The sequence below is a fragment of the Hylobates moloch genome, unplaced genomic scaffold (genome assembly GCF_009828535.3).
Source record: "Hylobates moloch isolate HMO894 unplaced genomic scaffold, HMol_V3 SCAFFOLD_8, whole genome shotgun sequence".
Lineage (NCBI taxonomy): Eukaryota > Metazoa > Chordata > Mammalia > Primates > Hylobatidae > Hylobates > Hylobates moloch.
This window is the reverse complement of record NW_026652283.1, coordinates 52,189,454-52,210,005: the sequence shown is the minus strand read 5'-3', so window position 1 is coordinate 52,210,005 and position 20,552 is coordinate 52,189,454. Positions and strand designations below refer to the sequence as shown.

Genomic DNA, 20,552 nt, shown 5'->3' with positions numbered 1-20,552 from the left:
TTGAGAACACACTGCTTAAAAAATGTTCTCTGTGGCCAGGCACGGTGGCTCACGTCTGTAATCCCAGCACTTTGGGAGGCCGAGGCAGGTGGATCACAAGGTCCAGAGTTCAAGGCCAGCCTGGACAATATGGTGAAACCCCGTCTCTACTAAAAATACAAAAATTAGTCGAGAGTGGTGGTGGACGCCTGTAATCCCAGCTACTCGGGAGGCTGAGGCAGAGAACTGCTTGAACCCGGGAGGCGGAGGTTGCAATGAGCTGTGATTGTGCCACTGTACTCCAGCCTGGGCGACAAGCCTGGGCGAGACTCCGTCCCAAAAAAAAAAAAAAAAATGTTCTCTGTAAAGTCCTTTGAAAATGAAGGATTATTTTATGGAAAATTAATCACGTACATATCCTTAATTTTTATCTTTAAAATTTTATTTGATTTTTCACACATCAGATTTGCTTAAGGCAAGACATGCCTAACATATAGGTTAGGACATACAGACAATCCAAAATCAAGGGCAAGTCACTTAACTCTGTGTCTCACTTCTCTTTATCTATAAATTGAGGACAATGCCTTCTTATGTGTAAGTGGTTGTTATGAGAGTAAACTGGAATAACATGTTAAACCATTGGATCCAGACCCGTGGTTCTCAAACTTAAAGAGTGCATCAGAATCACTAGAGCGGGCCCATTCCCAAAGTTTCTGATTCAGCAAGTGAGGGGCAGAGGGCAAGAATCTGCATTTCTAACAAGTTCCCAGGTGATGCTGACCCTCTGGTCTGGAACCACACTTTGAGAATCCCTGATATAGACCAACATGGGCACGAATCTTGGCTCTGCCACTTAGCTTCTCTGAAACTCAGTTACTCTAACTCTAAAACTAGACATAAAGCTATCTCACAGGCTGTGGAATTTAGGAATTATGTAAGTAATGTACAGTGCCTGTTATACAGTGCCTGGTTCATAACAGATATTTAGTAGTAGTAATAGTAGTTGTTACCACTACCACCAACACCAACACCGCCACTAATATTTCTACGAAGTAATGGAACATGTAGAACATTAACAATGCCAAATTGGGTTTTCTGTCATTTTTTAAAATTGTATTTATCATGTACAACATATTTTGAAGTACATATACATTGTGGAATGGTTTGAACTAGCCAATTAACAAATGTGTCACTTTACATAATTATCAATTTTGCGGTCATTGTCAATTTTTTTTTTTTTTTTTTTTTAGATAGAGTCTTGCTCTGTTAGCCAGGCTGGAGTGCAGTGGCGCGATCTCGGCTCACTGAAATCTTTGCCTCCTGAGTTCAAGTCATCCTCCCACCTCAGCCTCCCAAGTAGCTGGGATTACAGGCACATCATCGCCACTCCCGGCTAATTAGTGTCAAATTTTTTAATTGCATTAAACTGCATTGTAATTTAAGGTTCCTTATTTTATATTAATTCCTTTCTTTTTTTTTTTTTTTTTTTTTGAGAAGGCATCTCACTCTGTTGTCCAGGCAGGGGTGCAATGGCGGGATCTTGGCTCACTACAACTTCCAACTCCCCATTTCAAGCAATTCTCCAGCCTTAGCCTCCTGAGTAGCTGGGACTACAGCACGCACCACCATCCCTGGCTAATTTTTTGTATTTGTAGTAGAGACGGAGTTTCACCATGTTGGCCAGGCTGGTCTCAAGTGATCCACCCACCACCTCGGTCTCCCAAAGTGCCTGGCCTCTTAATTCCTTTTCTGATAAATGTTAATTATAAACTAGTTGACAAATCTCTACAATATATTTTATAACAATGAAGAGGAAAATGGCTCTAGGGTACAACTGTTTGTGTTCAAATTTCAGTTCTGTCTTATATTAACTATGTGTCTGTGGCTCCCAGTTTTCTAATCAATAAAATAAAAACACTAATAGTATAACAGTACCTACTTCATAAGGTTGTGAAAACTGCATGAGTTAAAATGTTTATTTTATGGTGGGCACTATTCAGTTAAAACTCATAAAATAAACATTCAATAAATGTTAACCATTATTATTATTACCCCAATATATTATCAGTAACATTATGAATGATATATATTAAATCATTAAACAGATACAATTTTATTTGAAGGTAAAATTCAAATAATTAGTTTTTTTCTAATTATTAGTATGAACTAGTCTATTAGATTGAGCCATATGAACTGCTGATATGCAACTACTTTTCACCTATAAAAAACAGTAATTTCATGTGGTTGAAGCTAATAGCTTTCATCCTAACCTCTCTGATCATTCCTCTGAGTCTGTTAGCAGTTCCACCCTAGTATGATCCAAGGTTTAATCATCAGCTCTCTTCTCACTCTGATCTTCCAGAAGGATAACACTCACTACTACCATGGCTTTAATCAAAGACTAAAAATCCAAAGGTTTTATCTAGCCCATAGATGCATTTTATTTGGTCTACATAAAAAAATTGTTCCTAAAACTGGAGAGTTCACACATAAACACACTCAACCCCATTCACAAAAAAAAAAAAAAAAAAAAAAAATTAAATTTCTGGCTTCTCTTGAAAAAAAAAAGGATGATCTGACAATGGGCAAACATTCTAAGCCTACAATTGTCTGGAACTAAGTGGCAGCTATCCCTTTACACAGGGTGTGACCTCTCCAACTTGCTAGTCTTTACACAGCCATACTCTTCATTCATTTACAGTTATGCACTGCTTAATGACTGGAATCTGTTCTGAGAAATATGTCCTGAGAAATGCATCATTAGGCAATTTCATCACTGTGCCAACATCAGTACATGAACCTAGATGGTAAAGCCTACTACACACCTAGGTTACAGGATTTGGCTATCATTCCTAGGCTATAAACCTGCAAGCTTGTCCAATCTGCGGCCCACAGGCTGCATGCGGCACAGGATGGCTTTGAATGCAGCCCAATACAAATACACAAACTTTCTTAAAACATTATGAGGTTTTTTTGTAATTTTCTTTTTTAGTTCATCAGCTATCGTTAGTGTATTTTATGTGTGACCCAAGACAATTCTTCTTCCAATGTGGCCCAGGGAAGGCAAAAGATTTGATGCCCTGCTATAGAGTATCTTACTGGACTCAATACTGAGGGCAACTACAACACAATGGTAAGTATTTGTATATCTAAACATAGAAAAAGTACAGTAAAGATATGGTATTATAATCTTATAGAACCACCATCATATATGTGGTCCATCGTTGACCTAAATGTCCTTATGCAGCACTTGACGGTACTTATCTGCCTAGCCGTTAGGCTTCATATTTTCAATTTCTAGTTCTACCTACCAGCAGTATGCTGACAACCACAAATCTCCATTTCCAGCCCAGACTCAGATCCAACTACCATCATCTGTGAGTCCCACAGACAGCTTAAACATAAGAGGTCCCTCACCACTACCTCTGCTGTCCTATATTCTCTATTTCAGATGCTGACAGTGAGGCACAATGGCTAACACCTGAAATCCCAGTACTTTGGGAGGCTAAGGCAGGAGGATCGCTTGGGCCCAGGAGTTCAAGACCAGCCCTAGCAACATAGTGAGTTATACCTCAATAAAGTTGATTAAACATACATACATATAAATTTTAACTCAAAAAATAATTATTAAAATAAAATTTTTTTATTAAAAAAAAAATTAGTCGGCCATGGTGGTGCAGGCTAATTTTTTTAGTAGTTCCAGCTACCTGGGAGGCTAAGGTGGGAGGATCACTTGAGCCCGGGAAGTCAAGGCTGCAATGAGCCATGATCATGCCACTACACTCCAGCCTGGGTGACAGAGCAAGGCCCTGAAAAAAAAAAAAAAAAGAAGAAGAAAAGAAAGGAAAGAAAGAAAAAGAGAGGGAGAGGATGGAAGGAAGGAAGGAAGGAAGGAAGGAAGGAAGGAAGGAAGGAAGGAAGGACGGACGGAAGGGAGTTGACAACATCCAACAGTAAGCCAAGCCAAGAGCATCACCCTTAGTACCCAAATTCTCTCACCTACCATTTCTGAGCAATTACCAGTTCCTACAGATTAAAAAAAAAAAACTTTTTTAGAGACAGGGCATCACTATATTGTCCAGGCTGGAGTGCAGTGGCTATGCACAGGTGTGATCATAGAACACTACAGTCTTAAACTCCTGGGCTCAAGTGGTCCTCTGGCCTCAGCCTCCTGAATAGCTAGGACTACAGGTGCATACCACTGTGCCCCAGTTCCTATAGATTTTTTAAAATCTCAAATCTAGTCCATTTTCCTCCCTATTATCACTGCTTTAATCTATTTAGAGGTCTCATCAACAACCACAGCTATGTTATAACACTATGGATAAACTGCCCATGCTCCAAGCCAAAGACACTGCTCCCACCTGTGTGTTAGATCCCATTCTCTCTTGCTTTCTCCAGGACACTGATCCAGCAACTCTCTCCTTTCTCTCTTGCATCATCAATTCTTCCCTCTTTACTGAATCACTGCCAACAACATAGAAATGCTATTATTTCTCTTATCCTACAAAAACAAAACAAAAGCTCCCTTGCTCCCATTTCCCCTTCCGGTTACTGCTATATTTCTCATCTTCCCTTTACATCAAAACTTGAATGCACTGTCTCCACTCCTATCTTAAAATCACTCTTCTCAAGGTTACCAATAAACTTCTCATTATTAAATCCTGTAATCATTTCTCAATCCTCATCTTATTTGATCTGTCAGTAGCATTTGACATAGTTGCTGATCCTTCTCTCCTCCTAGAAACACTTTTTCTTGTGGCTTCCGGAGTACCACATTCATTTGGTTTTCCTCCTCCTTTTTGGTTGCTTCTTCTCAATCTCTTTTGCTGGTTTTACCTCATCTTGCGCCCTCTCAATAAATGTTTGAGTGCCCCAGGGCTTGGTAGTCGGACCTCTTTTCTCTCAACATTTATTCCCAAATTCTTGTGGCTTTCAATACCATCTATGTGCCAATGACTCCCAACTCTATTTCTGCAGCCCAACTTTTCCACTGAACTCCAACTGCCTACTTGACATCTCCATTTGCCTATTTGGTGGACATTTAAAACTTGTTTAGTAAACATGTCCAAAGCTAAGCTCTGATGCCCGTATTTCCCTCACCCTCCCAAAACTAGTTCCTCCTGCGATCTTCCACTTCAGTTAATGGCAACTCCATTCTTGTTACTCAACCTAGACTTGTCTTTCTGTCATATGTTACAGCTCAACCTTCAGAATAAATATACTATCATACAACGAAGTATTACTTAGCAATATAAAAGGAACTATTAATATATACAACAACATAGATGAATCTTAAAAACATTATGCTGAGCTAAAATAAAGCCAGAGAAGAGAGTACATACTGTATGATTCCATTTATGTGAAATTCTCCAAACAAAACATCTATTCTACAATGATAGAAAGCAGATAAGTAGTTGCCTGGGGCCAGGGGCTGGGGCTGGGGACTGACTGACAGGAGCATAAAGGCATCTTTTGGAGTGATGGAATCTATATCTTGATTGTAGTGGTAGTCATGAGTAAATAAACTGATTAAAACGTATAACTGTATATTGTGTACATTTTATTGTATGTTAATTACACCTCAATAAAGGTGATTAAACACACACACAATTCGACCACTTCTCCCTATCTCCCCATCTCCACTGCTACCATGTGGGAGCCACTACCACCTGTCTTCTGGTTTACAACAGCCTCTTACTGCAGAAATAGTTTCCCAACTTCTGTCCTTGCCCCTCTGAATTTTACTCGCAACACAGTGGTCAGAGTCATCCTGTTAAAACATAAATCACACCATGTCACTCCTCTGCTCAAAACCTTCTAATGGCCTTTTATCTCAGTCAAATTCAATGCCCTTATAAAGGCCTCATATGGTTGGACTTCCTGTGTCCTCTCAGATTTCATTCCCCATTACTCTCCCCCCATGGTTACCTGCACTCCAACCAGAGCTGGCCTCTAGCTGTTCTTCAAATATATGAGTATAAACTACAAAAAGAAAAACAAAACAAAGTATATGACTGTGTTGGGGAGGGAGGCAGGGTGGGTACATCATTCCAGGCAGAGAAATGACATATTCACCCCACCTCCCCCACCAACATAGCCATATACTTTGTTCCCTGACTTTCTTCAGCTCTTCACTAAAAGGCACCATCTCAGTGACTCTTTCCCTAGCTACCCTATTTAAAATTTCAACACCTCCCGTCTCCCCGCAACCTCACTTCTATTTCATTTTCTCCTTTCCTATTTTATTTTTTTCTCCCCAGGACTTATCACTCTCATTTACTTATATTTTACTAACTCATCATGTTGATCGTGTTGATTACCTTTCTCCTTTCCTGGAATGGATGACTCAAAGGGCAAGGAGTTTTATCTGTTTTGTATACCACTGTATCCCCAGAATAATGTCTAAAATAGATGTTGAATGAATAAATGAATGTATCTGAACAAACTCTAGCTTTCCCTTTAATAGTTGACAGAATTTGTTTTATAATGCATCAACTGATTATTTCATTTGCTTAAAAAAAACTGGTGTATTCAATAAAAACTTCAGCACATTTAAACATATGTTCACATATATAGCTAAAATTTGCTTTCAATTCTAATCAAGAATTTAAGATCTCTCAGACATTGATAACTTTTTATCAAATTTGCAGGGATGTTATGATCAAGGACCTATGAATGTGAAATAGCTCTCATTATTAACAAAAAAAAAAATAGTCTTACCAAGTTCTTTGCAAAATCCAGATCTCATGCTAAAACTCCCATAACTACTACAATAGAAAATAAACTAATTATTGTGACAGTTTCAGAACTATGAATCCATTTTTAAAATGTGCATAACTCTTATCATTTAAATCCTTCCTGAGGAAAATTTCTTGTTTTATAAGCCAAATAAGTATAAGAGTGCCAATGGGGACATAAATAATTTAAAAGTAAATCAGAAGGTAGAGGTACAGCTTCTGAGGGTCCAAAGGAGGTGTCTCCTTCTTAGTAACAGCAGAGAAGAGAATTCCATACTGCAGCCTTACGTGCACCCAGCAGCTCTTTCTTGAAATGCATTAAAATATTCAACTTCATTCAAGTAAAGAGTTCCAGAGTGTAAGAATTATCTGCTTTGATTTATAGGCAGCATTACATATTTAACCTAAAAATAAAAACTCTGGGCTTTCATAATAGGATTTAAAATATTTTATGAAGTTAAATATAGTAGAAAATTTCAGGAGAGCATCGTTATTAAAGCAGCTCTGAATAAATAATATCATCAAACACAGTAAATATTTTAAGGATATGTGGAAGAAAGCATTAGAGATATCACTATTGAGTACACTGGTTTACGTTTGTCGAATATAACCTGCATCTTTCATTACTATCTGTCAATTTCTGAAACAAGACAGTGAAGAAAAATAACTGCAATTCACTATCCTAGCACAAAAAGACAACAGCTGCCTAAACACCTCATATAACATATCTGGCCTCTGTTAGACTTCATAACCAAAACATTTTTAAGCAATAAATGTATTTAATATTTATTTATCTTGGCATACCTAGCATCTCTAACAGTGCACTGTGACTTGTAGTTGAGAGAAAGTGCTAACCTCTCCAAATCTTTTCATTTCTAAGTTTCTTGGACTGCTCTAAACATAAAAGAGAGATTACTCTGGAAAGGCAAAATAACAAAACCATTAATACTAAAACTAACAGTCACTCCTAATAGACAAGAGGTACTTTAGGACAAGATCATTAAAATTGACTTTTATTTGCTGGTTTAGAGTTTTCAAAGCAAGATGAAATGAGAATGATCATACAGTACCTTACCCTTTCTACCGGTGAACCATAGCATGCAATGCCGAAACATAGCAGTGGCAGATGGCATTTAACTATAAAAAGGATAATAGCAGAGAAATGATAGCTGGCAGACAAAACACAGAAATACAGATGAAATGAATGCAAACTTGTAGTTCTTGAAGCAGAGCAAAACCTTTAAGCCAAAGGTTGCCACTAAGCTTCAATTTAATTTACATTTTGAGTTTTACACGGACAAACACTGCAACCTTCACAATCAGTCTTTAGACTCTTCATGCAGAAGCAGAACCATACTCCTTGATAAAGAAGATCAGCAACCTTCTGTAAACACAAGCCAGCAGCAGCAGCAGCCCATTACTTTCTCCCTTCACTGATTTTTATCCTTTAAAATTTTTCATCTCCAACTGCAGCCAGATCCACAGTCGTTTCAAATCGATCTACATCCACTGCAGATACAAATCCCTGCCTAACCTGCAGTACCACTTCATCCAGAATGTTCCTATGCACTCGTTCATGCAGGATCAGTTGCAAAACCATTCAAGTCATCCAGCAAACAACCCAAAAGAGAAAAGAGGCAGATGGGACTATGAAGAGAAAGAATCTCTTCTTTCAGCTCACCCTGGAAATGGAAGGTTTTCTGATCAACAGTTATTGTGAAGGTGCTGTCGTCCTCATCGTCTATACCAATCACAGCTCCCTGTGAAACAAAGAGCAAAATCCCAATAAGGCAAACAATGACATCAGCAATATTCACTACTGCTATAGCCCTGGAATACTCAATGCACTAACGACACTGGAAGCAGGCTAGACACAGAAAAGAGGAATCTGACTCTAGTTTTGCTTAAGGAGAAAGAACTAAAGGAGAGGAGCTGGCAGGACACTCTAGTACCATGCATAGGTACATTCTATGCCTTCCTTAAGGGCATAGATGTGCTGGGAGGGGGAAGGGACAAACACAGAAGCTGAATCTAGGATCTGTGTTTTAAGAGCCAGCCACTGAGCCTTTCTGAACTTCAGAATGCTCTCTAAAACGGGAGTCAAAAACCTACACCTCACCAGGTTGTTGAAAGGCTGAAAGAAGGCAGGTGCTCTTCATCAGGCTGCTTCTGCGACAGTATATACTTGTTAGTGTAGAAATGCCAGGTGACATTTGCTTCAAAACACTGTCCCAACCCCTTCTTCCAAGTGCTCCCATAACCACTTGTACATTGCCCTCCAAGAGCACTTTTCACAGTATACTGTGATTATCTGTTCCTATGTCAGCCTCTTCCTACAGAACCACTATGAGATCTTAGAAATCAAGGACTACTTTATTTGATACATGGCACTTAAGTACATACTTAGTATATGTTTCTAAATAAGAGCACGAACAACTCTCCAAACTGGGGGTGGGCAGGCACACACAATGGGGAACTGAATTTATAAGTTGTTTTGGGAAGGCGGACTGGGTAGGTTTTAACCCTTTTAAAAAAAATTTTTTATTACTATTTTTTGAGACAGAGTCTCACCCTGTTGCCTAGGCTGTCACCCAGGCTGGAGTGAAGTGGCACGATCTCGGATCACTGCAACCTTCACCTCCCAGGTTCAAGCGATTCTCCTGCCTCAGCCTCCCAACTAGCTGGGATTACAGGCGTGTGCCACCACACCCAGTTAACTTTTGTATTTTTAGTTCAGACAAGGTTTCACCTTGTTGGCCAGGCTGGTCTCGAACTCCTGACCTCAAGTGATCTGCCTGCCTCAGTCTCCCAAAGTGCTGGGATTACAGGAGTGTGCCACCACACCTGGCCCCCTTTTCTTAATATTCAACTACATGCATTCTGTGAAGACAATAGGAATTAAGATAAGAGACAGGAAACTAAGCAAAATAGGGAATCTATTGTTCAATGTCCTTAAGAAAAAAGTATCTTAAGTATTCCAGAGAGAAAGACTAGAGAACACAGACTAGGTCAAATGCCTCAGGTGATAAGAGAAGCAGTATGCCCTTGATAAAACCAGAGACCTTGACAAGGGGAGTTGAAATGACTCAAGGGGACAAAATACCTAATCCCATGAAAAAAGGCTACATAGGGGGACTACTCCTATACCAGGAATATTAGGAAATAGGATCAAACATTTATTCATTTCTTCCCCAGAGGCTATCTGGATGAACCCCAACTCTATCCAAATTCCACCTACTTGAATTACTTTACTTATTCCTCAGTGTCAGATGGGGTAGGAAATTTTATCTCCATTTTCAAATAGGGAAAGTGTCTCCAGAGAGTATAATGACTTGCCCAAGGTCACACAAAGAGTTAACAGCAGAACCAGTACCAGATCACCATTGGCATGGAACCTAGCTATTCCACGACAGCAAATACAGACACACTTCAGTGGGTAAGCACGTGCAGAAACAGCTCATTCTGGTTAATGTAATTTGTGATTAACTGAGTTAACCTTCTAACTTGTGATGTACCAAATATTTCCTGAGTCATAACTAAATACCAAAATATATGCTATATACAGCTCTGGAATATATGCCCTGCCTTCAAGGCACTTACATCCAGTACAGGAGATAAAACATGCAAAGAGGTGACTATAATACAGGGCAAAAAGTTATCTCTATCTGGATGAATCTTGAAAACAGTATGCTAAGTGAAAGAAGCTAGTCACTAAGGATCACATGTTACATGATTCTACTTACAAAAAATGTCCAGAATAGGCAAATTCATAGACTGAAAGTAGATTAGTGGTTGTCTAGTGCTGGGAGGGTTGGGGTGAAATGGGGAATGGCTGCTAATGGGCATACTAGATTTCTTTACAAGGTGATGAAAACATTCTAAAATTGACTCTGATGATGGTTAAACAACTCTGTGAATATACTAAAAACATAAATTGGATACTCCAAGTTGATAAATTGCATAGTATTTGTATTATATCTCAACAAAGCTGTTGCAACTCACTCCACTCTCAAATGCCTGCTCTTTCTCTTGAGTTCCTTAATTAAGAACCCAAATGTAAGCTCAAAAAGTCACCTAGTCAACTCTGGTAGAAACCTCCAGGTCTGTACAACTTCCCCTTGTTCCATTACCACAGGCTGTGCTCATTCTACCTCTCAACTATTAAGTTCACCAACTTGTCTCCATCCTCTCTGCTACTTCTGTCAGGCTTTCATTGTTTCTTGTTTGATAACAACCTGCCTGCCTTCAGTCTGGACACTTTACAGTTAGTTCACAGTCCTTGCTATTGCTGGAGTAATATTTCTGAAGCACAGACTCTTACTAGAGACTCACATGTTTAAAACCTTCCTTGGCTCTCTATGAACTAACAGATAAAGTCAGCATTACTTCATAATGTCATTCCAGGCTGTTCAAAATCTGGCCCAACCAACATTTCCACTATCGTCACCCAGCTTCCTTCTGCCCCACCTCACAGAGACCCCATATGAATTCAGCTTCCACTTTCTTCCACATACCTCACTCATGAAAATGAGTTCAGTGCAATAGCTGGCAGCATTAACTAGTCACTGTGGTTTAGTGCTCTGTGATGACAAGATCGACGGCAGTGTTATCCAACAGAACTTTCTGCAGTGATTAAAATGTTCTGTATTTGTGCTGTTCAGTTTAATAGTCACTAGCCACAAGTGGCTATTGAACATTTGAAATATGACTAGTATGACTGAGGAACTTATTTAAAATTTTTAAATTTTAAAATAATTATTTTAATATTTTAAATTTTTAAAAACACCAAGCAATTTCACTTTTTAAGGTCATTCTTCAAGCTCTATTTCTCACCATTTGTTAAACAAGAGCAAAATCCCACATCTCCCTCTAGCTACCACATCCCCTCACATTGCTTTCAGAGAGGAGCTTTTTGAAAATTGGCTGTACCTTAACCTTCCATCCACTCTTGCAAGCTGGCTTCCTTCCTCTCACGGCACCAAACTTCTCTCTCACAGATCTCCAACGACCACATTACTACTCTAGTTTTGTTGTACAGAACTTCTCCGGAGGCCAGGCGCGGTGGCTCACAACTGTAATCCTAGCCCTTTGGGAGGCCGAGGCGGGCGGATCACCTGAGGTCAGGGGTTTGAGACCAGCCTGGTCAACATGTTGAAACCCTGTCTCTATGAAAAATACAAAAATTAGCCGGGCATGGTGGCGCATGCCTGTAATCCCAGCTACTCAGGAGGCCGAGGCAGGAGAATCACTTCAAGGCAGACATTGCTGTGAGCCAAGATCACACCACTGCACACCAGCCTGGGTGACAGAGTGAGACTCTAAAAAAAAAAAAAAAAACATTTCTCTGGAGCACCTGTTGCTGCTGCAGAAACATTTCTCTCTGCGTACTTTAGATAGTCTAAATGGAAGAAAACATTACTTTCTGGACCTTTGCACTTTCCCCTCTCTAACTGAAGGCTTCTTTGAAGACTCGAACCTAGCTAACAGTCTCCTACTCCAATCAGGTCTTGTCATGATCCTGAGCATTCTTCAGTGTATATATGCACAATTGATCTGATGCTCTGGTCTCTCAGTGTCTTGATTTGTTGAATGACTCAAATGAACTACATTGCTATTCTCCTTCAGTCATTCACTTCCTATGACAAAAACCCTATACCCACACTGTCCAATACAATAGCCATTAGCCACATATTGGGTATTTAAGTTCTAATTAAAGTTAAGTAAAAATTTAAAATAAGTCCCTCAGGTCAGGCGCGGTGGCTCATGCCTGTAATCCCACCACTTTGGGAGGCCAAGGCTGGCGGATCACCTGAGGTCGGGAGTTCAAGACCAGCCTGACCAACATGGAGAAACCCCATCTCTACTAAAAATACAAAATTAGCCAGGCATGGTGGTGCATGCCTATAATCCCAGCTACTCAGGAGGCTGAGGCAGGAGAATCACTTGAACCCGGGAGCTGGAGGTTGCAGTGAACCAAGACTGCCCCATTGCACTCCAGCCTGGGAAACAAGAGCAAAACTCTGTCTCAAAAACTAAATAAATAAAAAAAATAAGTCCCTTAGTCACACTAGTCATATTTCAAATGTTCAACAGCCACTTGTGGCTAATGACTATGAAACTGAACAGCACAAATACAGAACATTTTAATTACTGCAGAAAGGTCTGTTGGATAACATTGCCATGAATCTTATCATCACAGAGCACTAAACCACAGTAAATAGTTAATGCTGCCAGCTATTGAACTGAACTCATTTTCATGAGTGAGGCGTTACGCTAAGCATTTGACACTTACTATCTCATCTGAAAATAACACTACATTGAAATGTAACATATATGTTACAAATCGTAAGTGTACAGCTCAATGAACAGAAAAGCTCCCCTTGTAACACTTCCTAATCATTAACCCAACCCTCCATTCCAAAGATAAATACTATCCTTAGTTCTAATATAACAAATTAGTCTGTCTTTGAACTTATTTATTTATATATATATATGTATGTATGTATGTATTTATTTATTTATTTATTTATTTTTGAGACAGAGTCTCACTCTTTTGCCAAGGTTGGACTGCAGTGGCGTGATCTCAGCTGACTGCAACCTCTGCCTCTGAGGCTCAAGTGATATTTGTGCCTCAGCCTCCTGAGTAACTGGGATTACAGGCATGCGTCATCACATGCCTGGCTAATTTTTGTATTTTTTGTACACCATGTTGGCCAAGCTGGTCTCAAACTCCTGGCCTCAAGTGATCCACCCATCCCAGCCTCTCAAAGTGCTGGGATTACAGGCAGGAGTCATCATGCCTGGCCCTGTCTTTGAATTTTATACAAATGGACTCACACCACTTATTTTCCTTTGTGTCTGGCTTCTTTCATGTACCATGTTTGTAAGATTCATCCATATTGTTGCATGAAGCAGTAGTTTGTTCACTTTTATTTCTATATATATCATTCCTCTGTATAGATCTACAATTATCAGTTCCATTGTGGATGGACATTCATGTTGCTTTCAGTTTTACATTATTAGAATAAAGCTCCTATGAATATTCTTATTCATATCTTTTGTTATACATGTATTTATATTAAACACAAATCTAGGAAAGTAAATTTGCTACGTCACAGGATATGCATATATCAGTTTTAGGAGATACTATCAAACCGTCCTCAAAAGTGGTTGTGTCGGCTATACTCCCATCAGTGGTATACGACAGTTTCAACTGTTCACTAACTTCACTAACAGTTTTTCACCTTAGTTATTCTTGGCAGGTAAGTAGTGACATCTCATAATGGTTTTAACTTCCACTTCCCTAATAACTGACAAGGTTAAGTATCTTTTCATGGTTTTTGACCATTTAAATATCCTCTTTTGTGAAACAGTTTAAGTTTCTTCTCCATTGACAAGACTGGACTATCTTTTTCTAATTACTTGTAGGAGTTCTTTCTATATCATGAGTATGAGCCCTTCAATGGTTATAAATTAAGCAAGTATCTACTTCTACTCTGTTGCCTGCTTTTGCACTCACATAATGATATCTTTTGATGACGAATTCTTAACTTTAATGTAGGACAGTGTATTGACTTTACATTTTATAGTTCTGCTTTCTATGTCTCCTTTAAGAAGTCTTTCCCAGTCCCAAGGCCATGAAAATATTCTCCTACATTATCTTCTGGAAGGCTTTACATCTGGATATCAGGTGGAGTAAATCCTCCAATTTAAAAAAAATTTTTAAATAAATAAACATCATCAACATAGTCATAGCCAGCCATCCCCAAAGGGACAGATGAAAGCAAATCACCATTTCTACTGGGTCTGTATGTCAGCTGAGAAGGCAGGAATCAGGAATGGATATTTTTGACTCTTTATAAATTTTTAGTCAGCTACACATGTTTTACACACACACACACACACACACACACACACACTTGCCAGCATAATGACTCAAATGACTGGAAATAAACTGGGATTTGCCAGTCTAAATAGACTGTCACTTATTTAGGTCTTTTTAAATTTCAATAATGCTTTATCATTTCATGAGTAGAGGTCTCACTCATCTTTTGTTAATATTTATTCCTAAAAATTTGATGCCTTTTGATGCTATTATAAATGTGCTCCATTTTAAAAAATTCATGTTCTGATTGCTAGTTGTTAGTATATAGAAATATCACTGATTGGCCGGGTGCGGTGGCTCACGCCTGTAATCCCAGTACTTTGGGAGGCCAAGGCGGGCAGATTACGAGGTCAGGTGATCAAGACCATCCTGGCTAACACGGTGAAACCCCATCTCTACTAAAAATACAAAAAATTAGCCAGGCGTGGTGGTGGGCACCTGTAGTCCTAGCTACTCAGGAGGCTGAGGCAGGAGAATGGCGTGAACCCAGGACGTGCAGCTTGCAGTGAGCCGAGATCGCGCCACTGCACTCTGCCTGGGCAACAGAGCGAGACTCCGTCTCAAAAAAAAAAAAAAAAAATCGTTGATTTTTATATAATGACTTTGTATCCAGTTATCTTGCTAGATTCAATTCTCAATTCTAATAGTTATATCTATAGATTCTTTTGGATTTTCCATATGCTCAATTAAGTTGCTGTGAATAATAGTCTTAGTACTTCTACTCCAAGCCTTATACCTTATATGTCTTTTATTGCTTTATTCATTGGCTAGGACTCCCAATAACAAAAGCAGTCATTGGGTAGAAATTCTAAACCTTCCTGATATGCCCTCCCACCTGAAGACTCACTTGCATCTAAACCCAGCGTGCTTCCTTTCCAATTATCATAATGGAAAAGGCATCCATTCTTCTATCTAAAACCCAGTCCTTCCACACTCATGCTCCATATCCCTGCAAATTTTCAATTTGTCTCTCTCTCTCTCTTCTTGGTCTCTATTTCTCTTCTCTGTCTCTCTCTCTCTCTCTTTTTCCCAACTGTATTTACACATACTCAAGACTCAAGTCTTCACTCTTTGACAACAGCCCTTTTCAATTCCATGTCCTCACCAAGCAATTGGCCAGCCTCTCTCATTCCCTTTTAGTCAAGATTATTCAGCTGTCCAATCCTCTAGTTTATAATTTATTTTAACCTTCCGTTCCTTGGAGGATATGTTACCACATCAATGGTTCTTCTTCACCTTCACACAAGGTGACCATACGACCTGGTTTGCCAGGAACAATCCTGGATTATTCCTGTTGTCCTGACTCAATAATGAATAGATCCCCCTTTCATTCTCAAGCACTTCTGGTTTAAGGGATGTGGTCACTCTCCGCCACAGCCTAGCCTACAAGGCCCTTAGTGATTTGCTCCATGCCTACCTCTCTATTCTACACTTAAATAGCTTAAGGTTTACCAATTGCCCCAAGTTCTCTCCTACCACCATTTTTTGCACAAGTTCCCTCTGCCTGAGACATCCTTCCTCTCCCTTTATCTGAGTTTAGAGTACTTTTTTGATTATATCTGGTAAAGCAAAACTCCCTTTGATAATCTATATATGAAATGGTGCTCTGTTGTTAAGAAAAGTTACTCATTATACTTACCCATAAAAATATCAATGTTTTTCTTTCAACTCCACTTTTATGACCCCCATTGTGCCAACATAATAAACATATACATCTTTCAGTGACTGCTCATGATTTTTTTCTGAAGGTTTCAGATGGTCAACTTCTTAAAGTTATATCAGTACTTGAGGTCACCAAGGTGCCTGTTGCTCCAGGGTCACACTATCAAGGCACCAAAAAGAAACTAGAGCTACACAGTCTTGTCCCACTGGATGAATTTCCTGACTTTCTCTCTTTTCCTTTTTTTTCTATACACACAGACATACTTCAGACATGAATCATCATTCTGATGCCAAAGACAGAAAGATAGTTTTGCTCTCACGGCTTGGGGTAAAAAAAGAGAAAGAAACAGAATTCTGGCTATTTTGGGGCCAATCTCCCTTTGCAAAAAGAAAAGTAGGCTGTTGAACTGGTTCCAAAGATAACAAAAAAGAATGATGACTCCTCTGAGACATAGATTGCTCACAGGCTCCTAAAAGGAACGTAGACAGTGCTAAGAATACACAGCATAGCTACTCCCATTATAACTCTACAACCACATACTTTTCATCGCTGCTTAAATGACATTGGAAGTCTATTTACATTCACATAGTGCATTTAAATGTGGTCCCTGAGATTTAGGCAGAACAGGTCAGTACTCTTCTTTAGAGGTTAAGAAACTGAGACTCAGGTTTAAAAAAAAATTTTTTTTAAGTTTGTCAAAAGTCCAACAACTAAAAGGGAGAAGAATACTAGGTCTTGCAAACCCTGATCCAAAGCCTGTTCTTAACAGGACATGGTGACAGTAAACAACATTCACTAATTACTTCAACAAACTTATTAAATACCTATTCTGGGCCAAGAACAGTAACAGCCAGGGGATACAAAACATATCTATGCTCTGGAGGAGCATACAGTCTAGAGAGGAGTGACAGAATCAATAATATAGAAGAGAGCAGAATGGCTTGCGGTTCAACCTGCTCACTAAAGAAGACGCTGCATGGAGGACCTACTTTAGCATCATTCATTCATTGATTCAACAAGTATTTATTGAATTTCTAGGCACTGGCCCAGATGCCAGTAACAGAGTGGTAAACAACTTGCTTTGCTTTTGCATTCAACATTTTACCTTCTTTTCCCCCTTATATGAATTGAAAGTATGTAACTTTTCTACATTTTGAGTATTCGTCTTTTTTACTGATTTGTATGCATTTGGGGGTATTTTCTTTTTGTCTTCTTTATTAATATGCAGGAGTTATTTATATATACACAGAATATTAATCCTTTGCCAACTGATGTATTTTAAGTATTTTCTCTTCTGTCCATGAGTTGTATTTTCCCTTTGACTGTGGTATCTTTTTTTGTTCAAAGGTTTTAAATTTTGAATGTTGTCAAACCCACAAATATTTGCCATTGTAGTCTATGCTTTCTGCTCTATCTTGATATCATAAAGATATCACCTATGCTTTTATCCTAAGTTTAAAATTTCATTTTATACCTCTTATACATCTGAAATTTGTTTTTGTGTATCACATGGGGTAAAGAGTAATATTCTTTTTTTCATATGGACACCCCATTGATCCAGCTTCATTGACTAAGTGATAATGTCTGATTTGTAACGCTCTATCATATACCAAATTTCCAGCTTTTTCCAAGACCCAAATCCAAATGGTTCTGTTTTTCAGCTTTCTCTTCCATTCCGCTAATCTATTTCTTTCTCTTATAACACCACCATACCATTTTAATTACCACAGTTTCAGTTAAAAACTTAGTATCTGGAGTGGCAAGTCCACCAACTCCTTATTCTTTAAAAATATCTCTCCCCTTTCCCAAATTTTAAATGACTTTTAGAATCATCTTCTCAAGTTCTTTGACAGCCTAATTTTGTCGATTTATGCTTTTTTGAGAAATTATCCATTTTCATATAAGCTTTCAAATTTATTGGCAAAATGTATTTGTAGTAGCTTCCTGCCAATTTTTCATCTCTACTATTATGGACTTTTCTTTTTTTCATTCTTAATATTATTTATTTGTGCCTTTGTTTTTTTCCTCCCAATCTAACCAGGGTTTATTTTATTACTTTTTTCACAGTTCAGTTTGTTTATGCTCTCTACTGTTTATTTCCTATTTTATTAGTGTATTCTTTTTGTTATTTTCTTCTTTCTATTTCCTTTGCTATTACTTTTCTTTTCCTAATTTTAAAATTTTAATGTTTAGATCATTAACTCTCAATCTGTCTTGTAATATATTCATTTAAGATTATAAATCATAGACTTCCATAGATGCAGTTTTAACATGTGGTTTTCTCATTATCGTTCAGATTTAAATATTTCACAATTTCTATTATCATTTCTACTTTCACCAATGAATTATTCAGAAATATGTGTCTGAGATGGGTGGCTACTGTTTCATTAAGGGATTTCTAATTTATTTCATTGTTGTCAAAGAATGTTATCTATGTGATACTGCGTCTTTGGTATTCTCTTTTTCCATAACAATTTAATTTATTTTCTTAGTATTCTATGTCTGATATTAATTCTGTTTCCCAGCTTTCTTATGGTTAGCCCTTGCCTGGAATATATTCTTCCATCACTTTCTTTTTCATTTAATTTTTAATTTGTAATTATGAAAAGTATAAACATTCATAAAATATAGCACTAATGACATCTATGTACCAATCACAGAGATTAAATAGATCTTGCCCAAGGGAGGATATTTTCAATATTAAATTCATAGAGAAGAGAAAGAGCTTACAAAAAGGCTACTGAATTAGTAAGAAAAGCCAGAATGAATACAGTGACTTTTCACTGTGAAATAACAAGACAATTGATAAAAGTTCTTACAGGATACAGATCCAAGGGAAAAAGGAAGACATTCTTAAGGTTATACATTAACCTAAAAATAACACCTTATTGCATTGTGAAAAAAAAAAGTGATGGTATCAATGAAATAGGGCACTAACAGAAGTCATTACTGAAAATATTAATATTCTGTCATGGTGTACCACCGGCCTCTCTTGTGATAGACTAAAGGAAAAGAGAATAGATAATGCATCCCTCAGGAAATCACATTCAATTCTGATACCTAGCACAACAGGTAAATGGAATACTTAGTTTCACTGGATGGAGTAAAAGAGGGTTACTCTAAATCATATGTGGATTAATAGCTTTCAAAGATGTATAATAAATTTACCATTAAAACTTTGTTTAATATAATTCATTTTTCTTTGGTGATTCCTAAGGCCCTTTAGAATTCTTCAGAATCTGAGATTCATCTGTATTAATAGGAACTATGAATTACAAAAAAAAAAAAACTACCATTCATTTAGATCCTATTAAGCGCCAAACACTGTGTTTGAGTACTTTTCAAAATGTATTAACTAATTTGGTACTCACAATACTATGAGTAAATGGCATCATGTCTATTCCAGAGATATGGGAAATAGGGCTCAGAGCTGAAAAGTTGCCTCAAGTCACAACGCCAGAATGTGGCAGAATCCAAGTCTGAATTTCATTACATACATGCCCTGTATTTGTTTTTGCCACTACACCCTACTTTTTTTTTTTTTTTTTGAGACAGGGTCTTGCTCTGTTACCCAGGCTGGAGTGCCCTAGTATGATCTCAGCTCACTGCAGCCTCGACCTCCTGCACTCAAGTGATCCTCCCACCTCAGCCCCCCGGGTAAAGGCGCCACAACCAAAAAATTTTTTTATTCAGATAATTTTTTTTTTTTTTTTTTTACAGAGAAGAGGTCTCATTATGTTGCCCGGGCTGGTCTCAAACTCCTGGACTCAAGTGATCCTCCTGAATCAGCATCCCAAAGTGCTAGGATTACAGGCATGAGCCACCAAGCCCGGGCCACACTGCCTCTTTAATGTTGTCATGTCTCCATTTTCCAGATATTATCTGAAAATGCCAATGTTTTGTTTTTGACTAGTATGGGAAGGGATCAGACCACAGGACTCAATCAACATTTTACTTCTTCATCAAGGAAAGGGCACCATCTAGTGGCACACACTACATAACCAACACAAAGAAGGTTTTTCACTTTTCTGCTTTCCTCCACTGGTTTTACACTACCTTATAATAACTTATGGTATCTGAATTCACTCTTCTAGTCCAGAGGAATGGGAGCCTAGTAACATTAAGAATTGAACAGGGCTTTGAAATAAGACCCAAGTCCAATCTCAGATTCACCATTTCTATGTGACCTTGATAAGTTACTAAGAGTAGTTTGCGTCTCAGTCTCCTCATCTGCAAAATGAAATATGAGCATTTACCTGACAGGTTTATGATAGGAATGTGTATG

General features: G+C 38.3%; 1 protein-coding gene across 6 annotated transcripts in view; it reads right to left on the bottom strand.

Annotated features, from left to right (window-relative positions):
• The window catches only part of OSBPL9 (oxysterol binding protein like 9), a 171,241-nt gene that overhangs the window by 108,079 nt on the left and 42,610 nt on the right, over positions 1–20,552 (bottom strand). For all 6 annotated transcript variants that reach the window (XM_032160823.2, XM_032160824.2, XM_032160821.2 and 3 more), the window contains exon 3: positions 8,401–8,479. In XM_032160823.2, the coding sequence (XP_032016714.1) occupies positions 8,401–8,479 (79 nt within the window). The remainder of the gene's footprint in view (positions 1–8,400; positions 8,480–20,552) is intronic.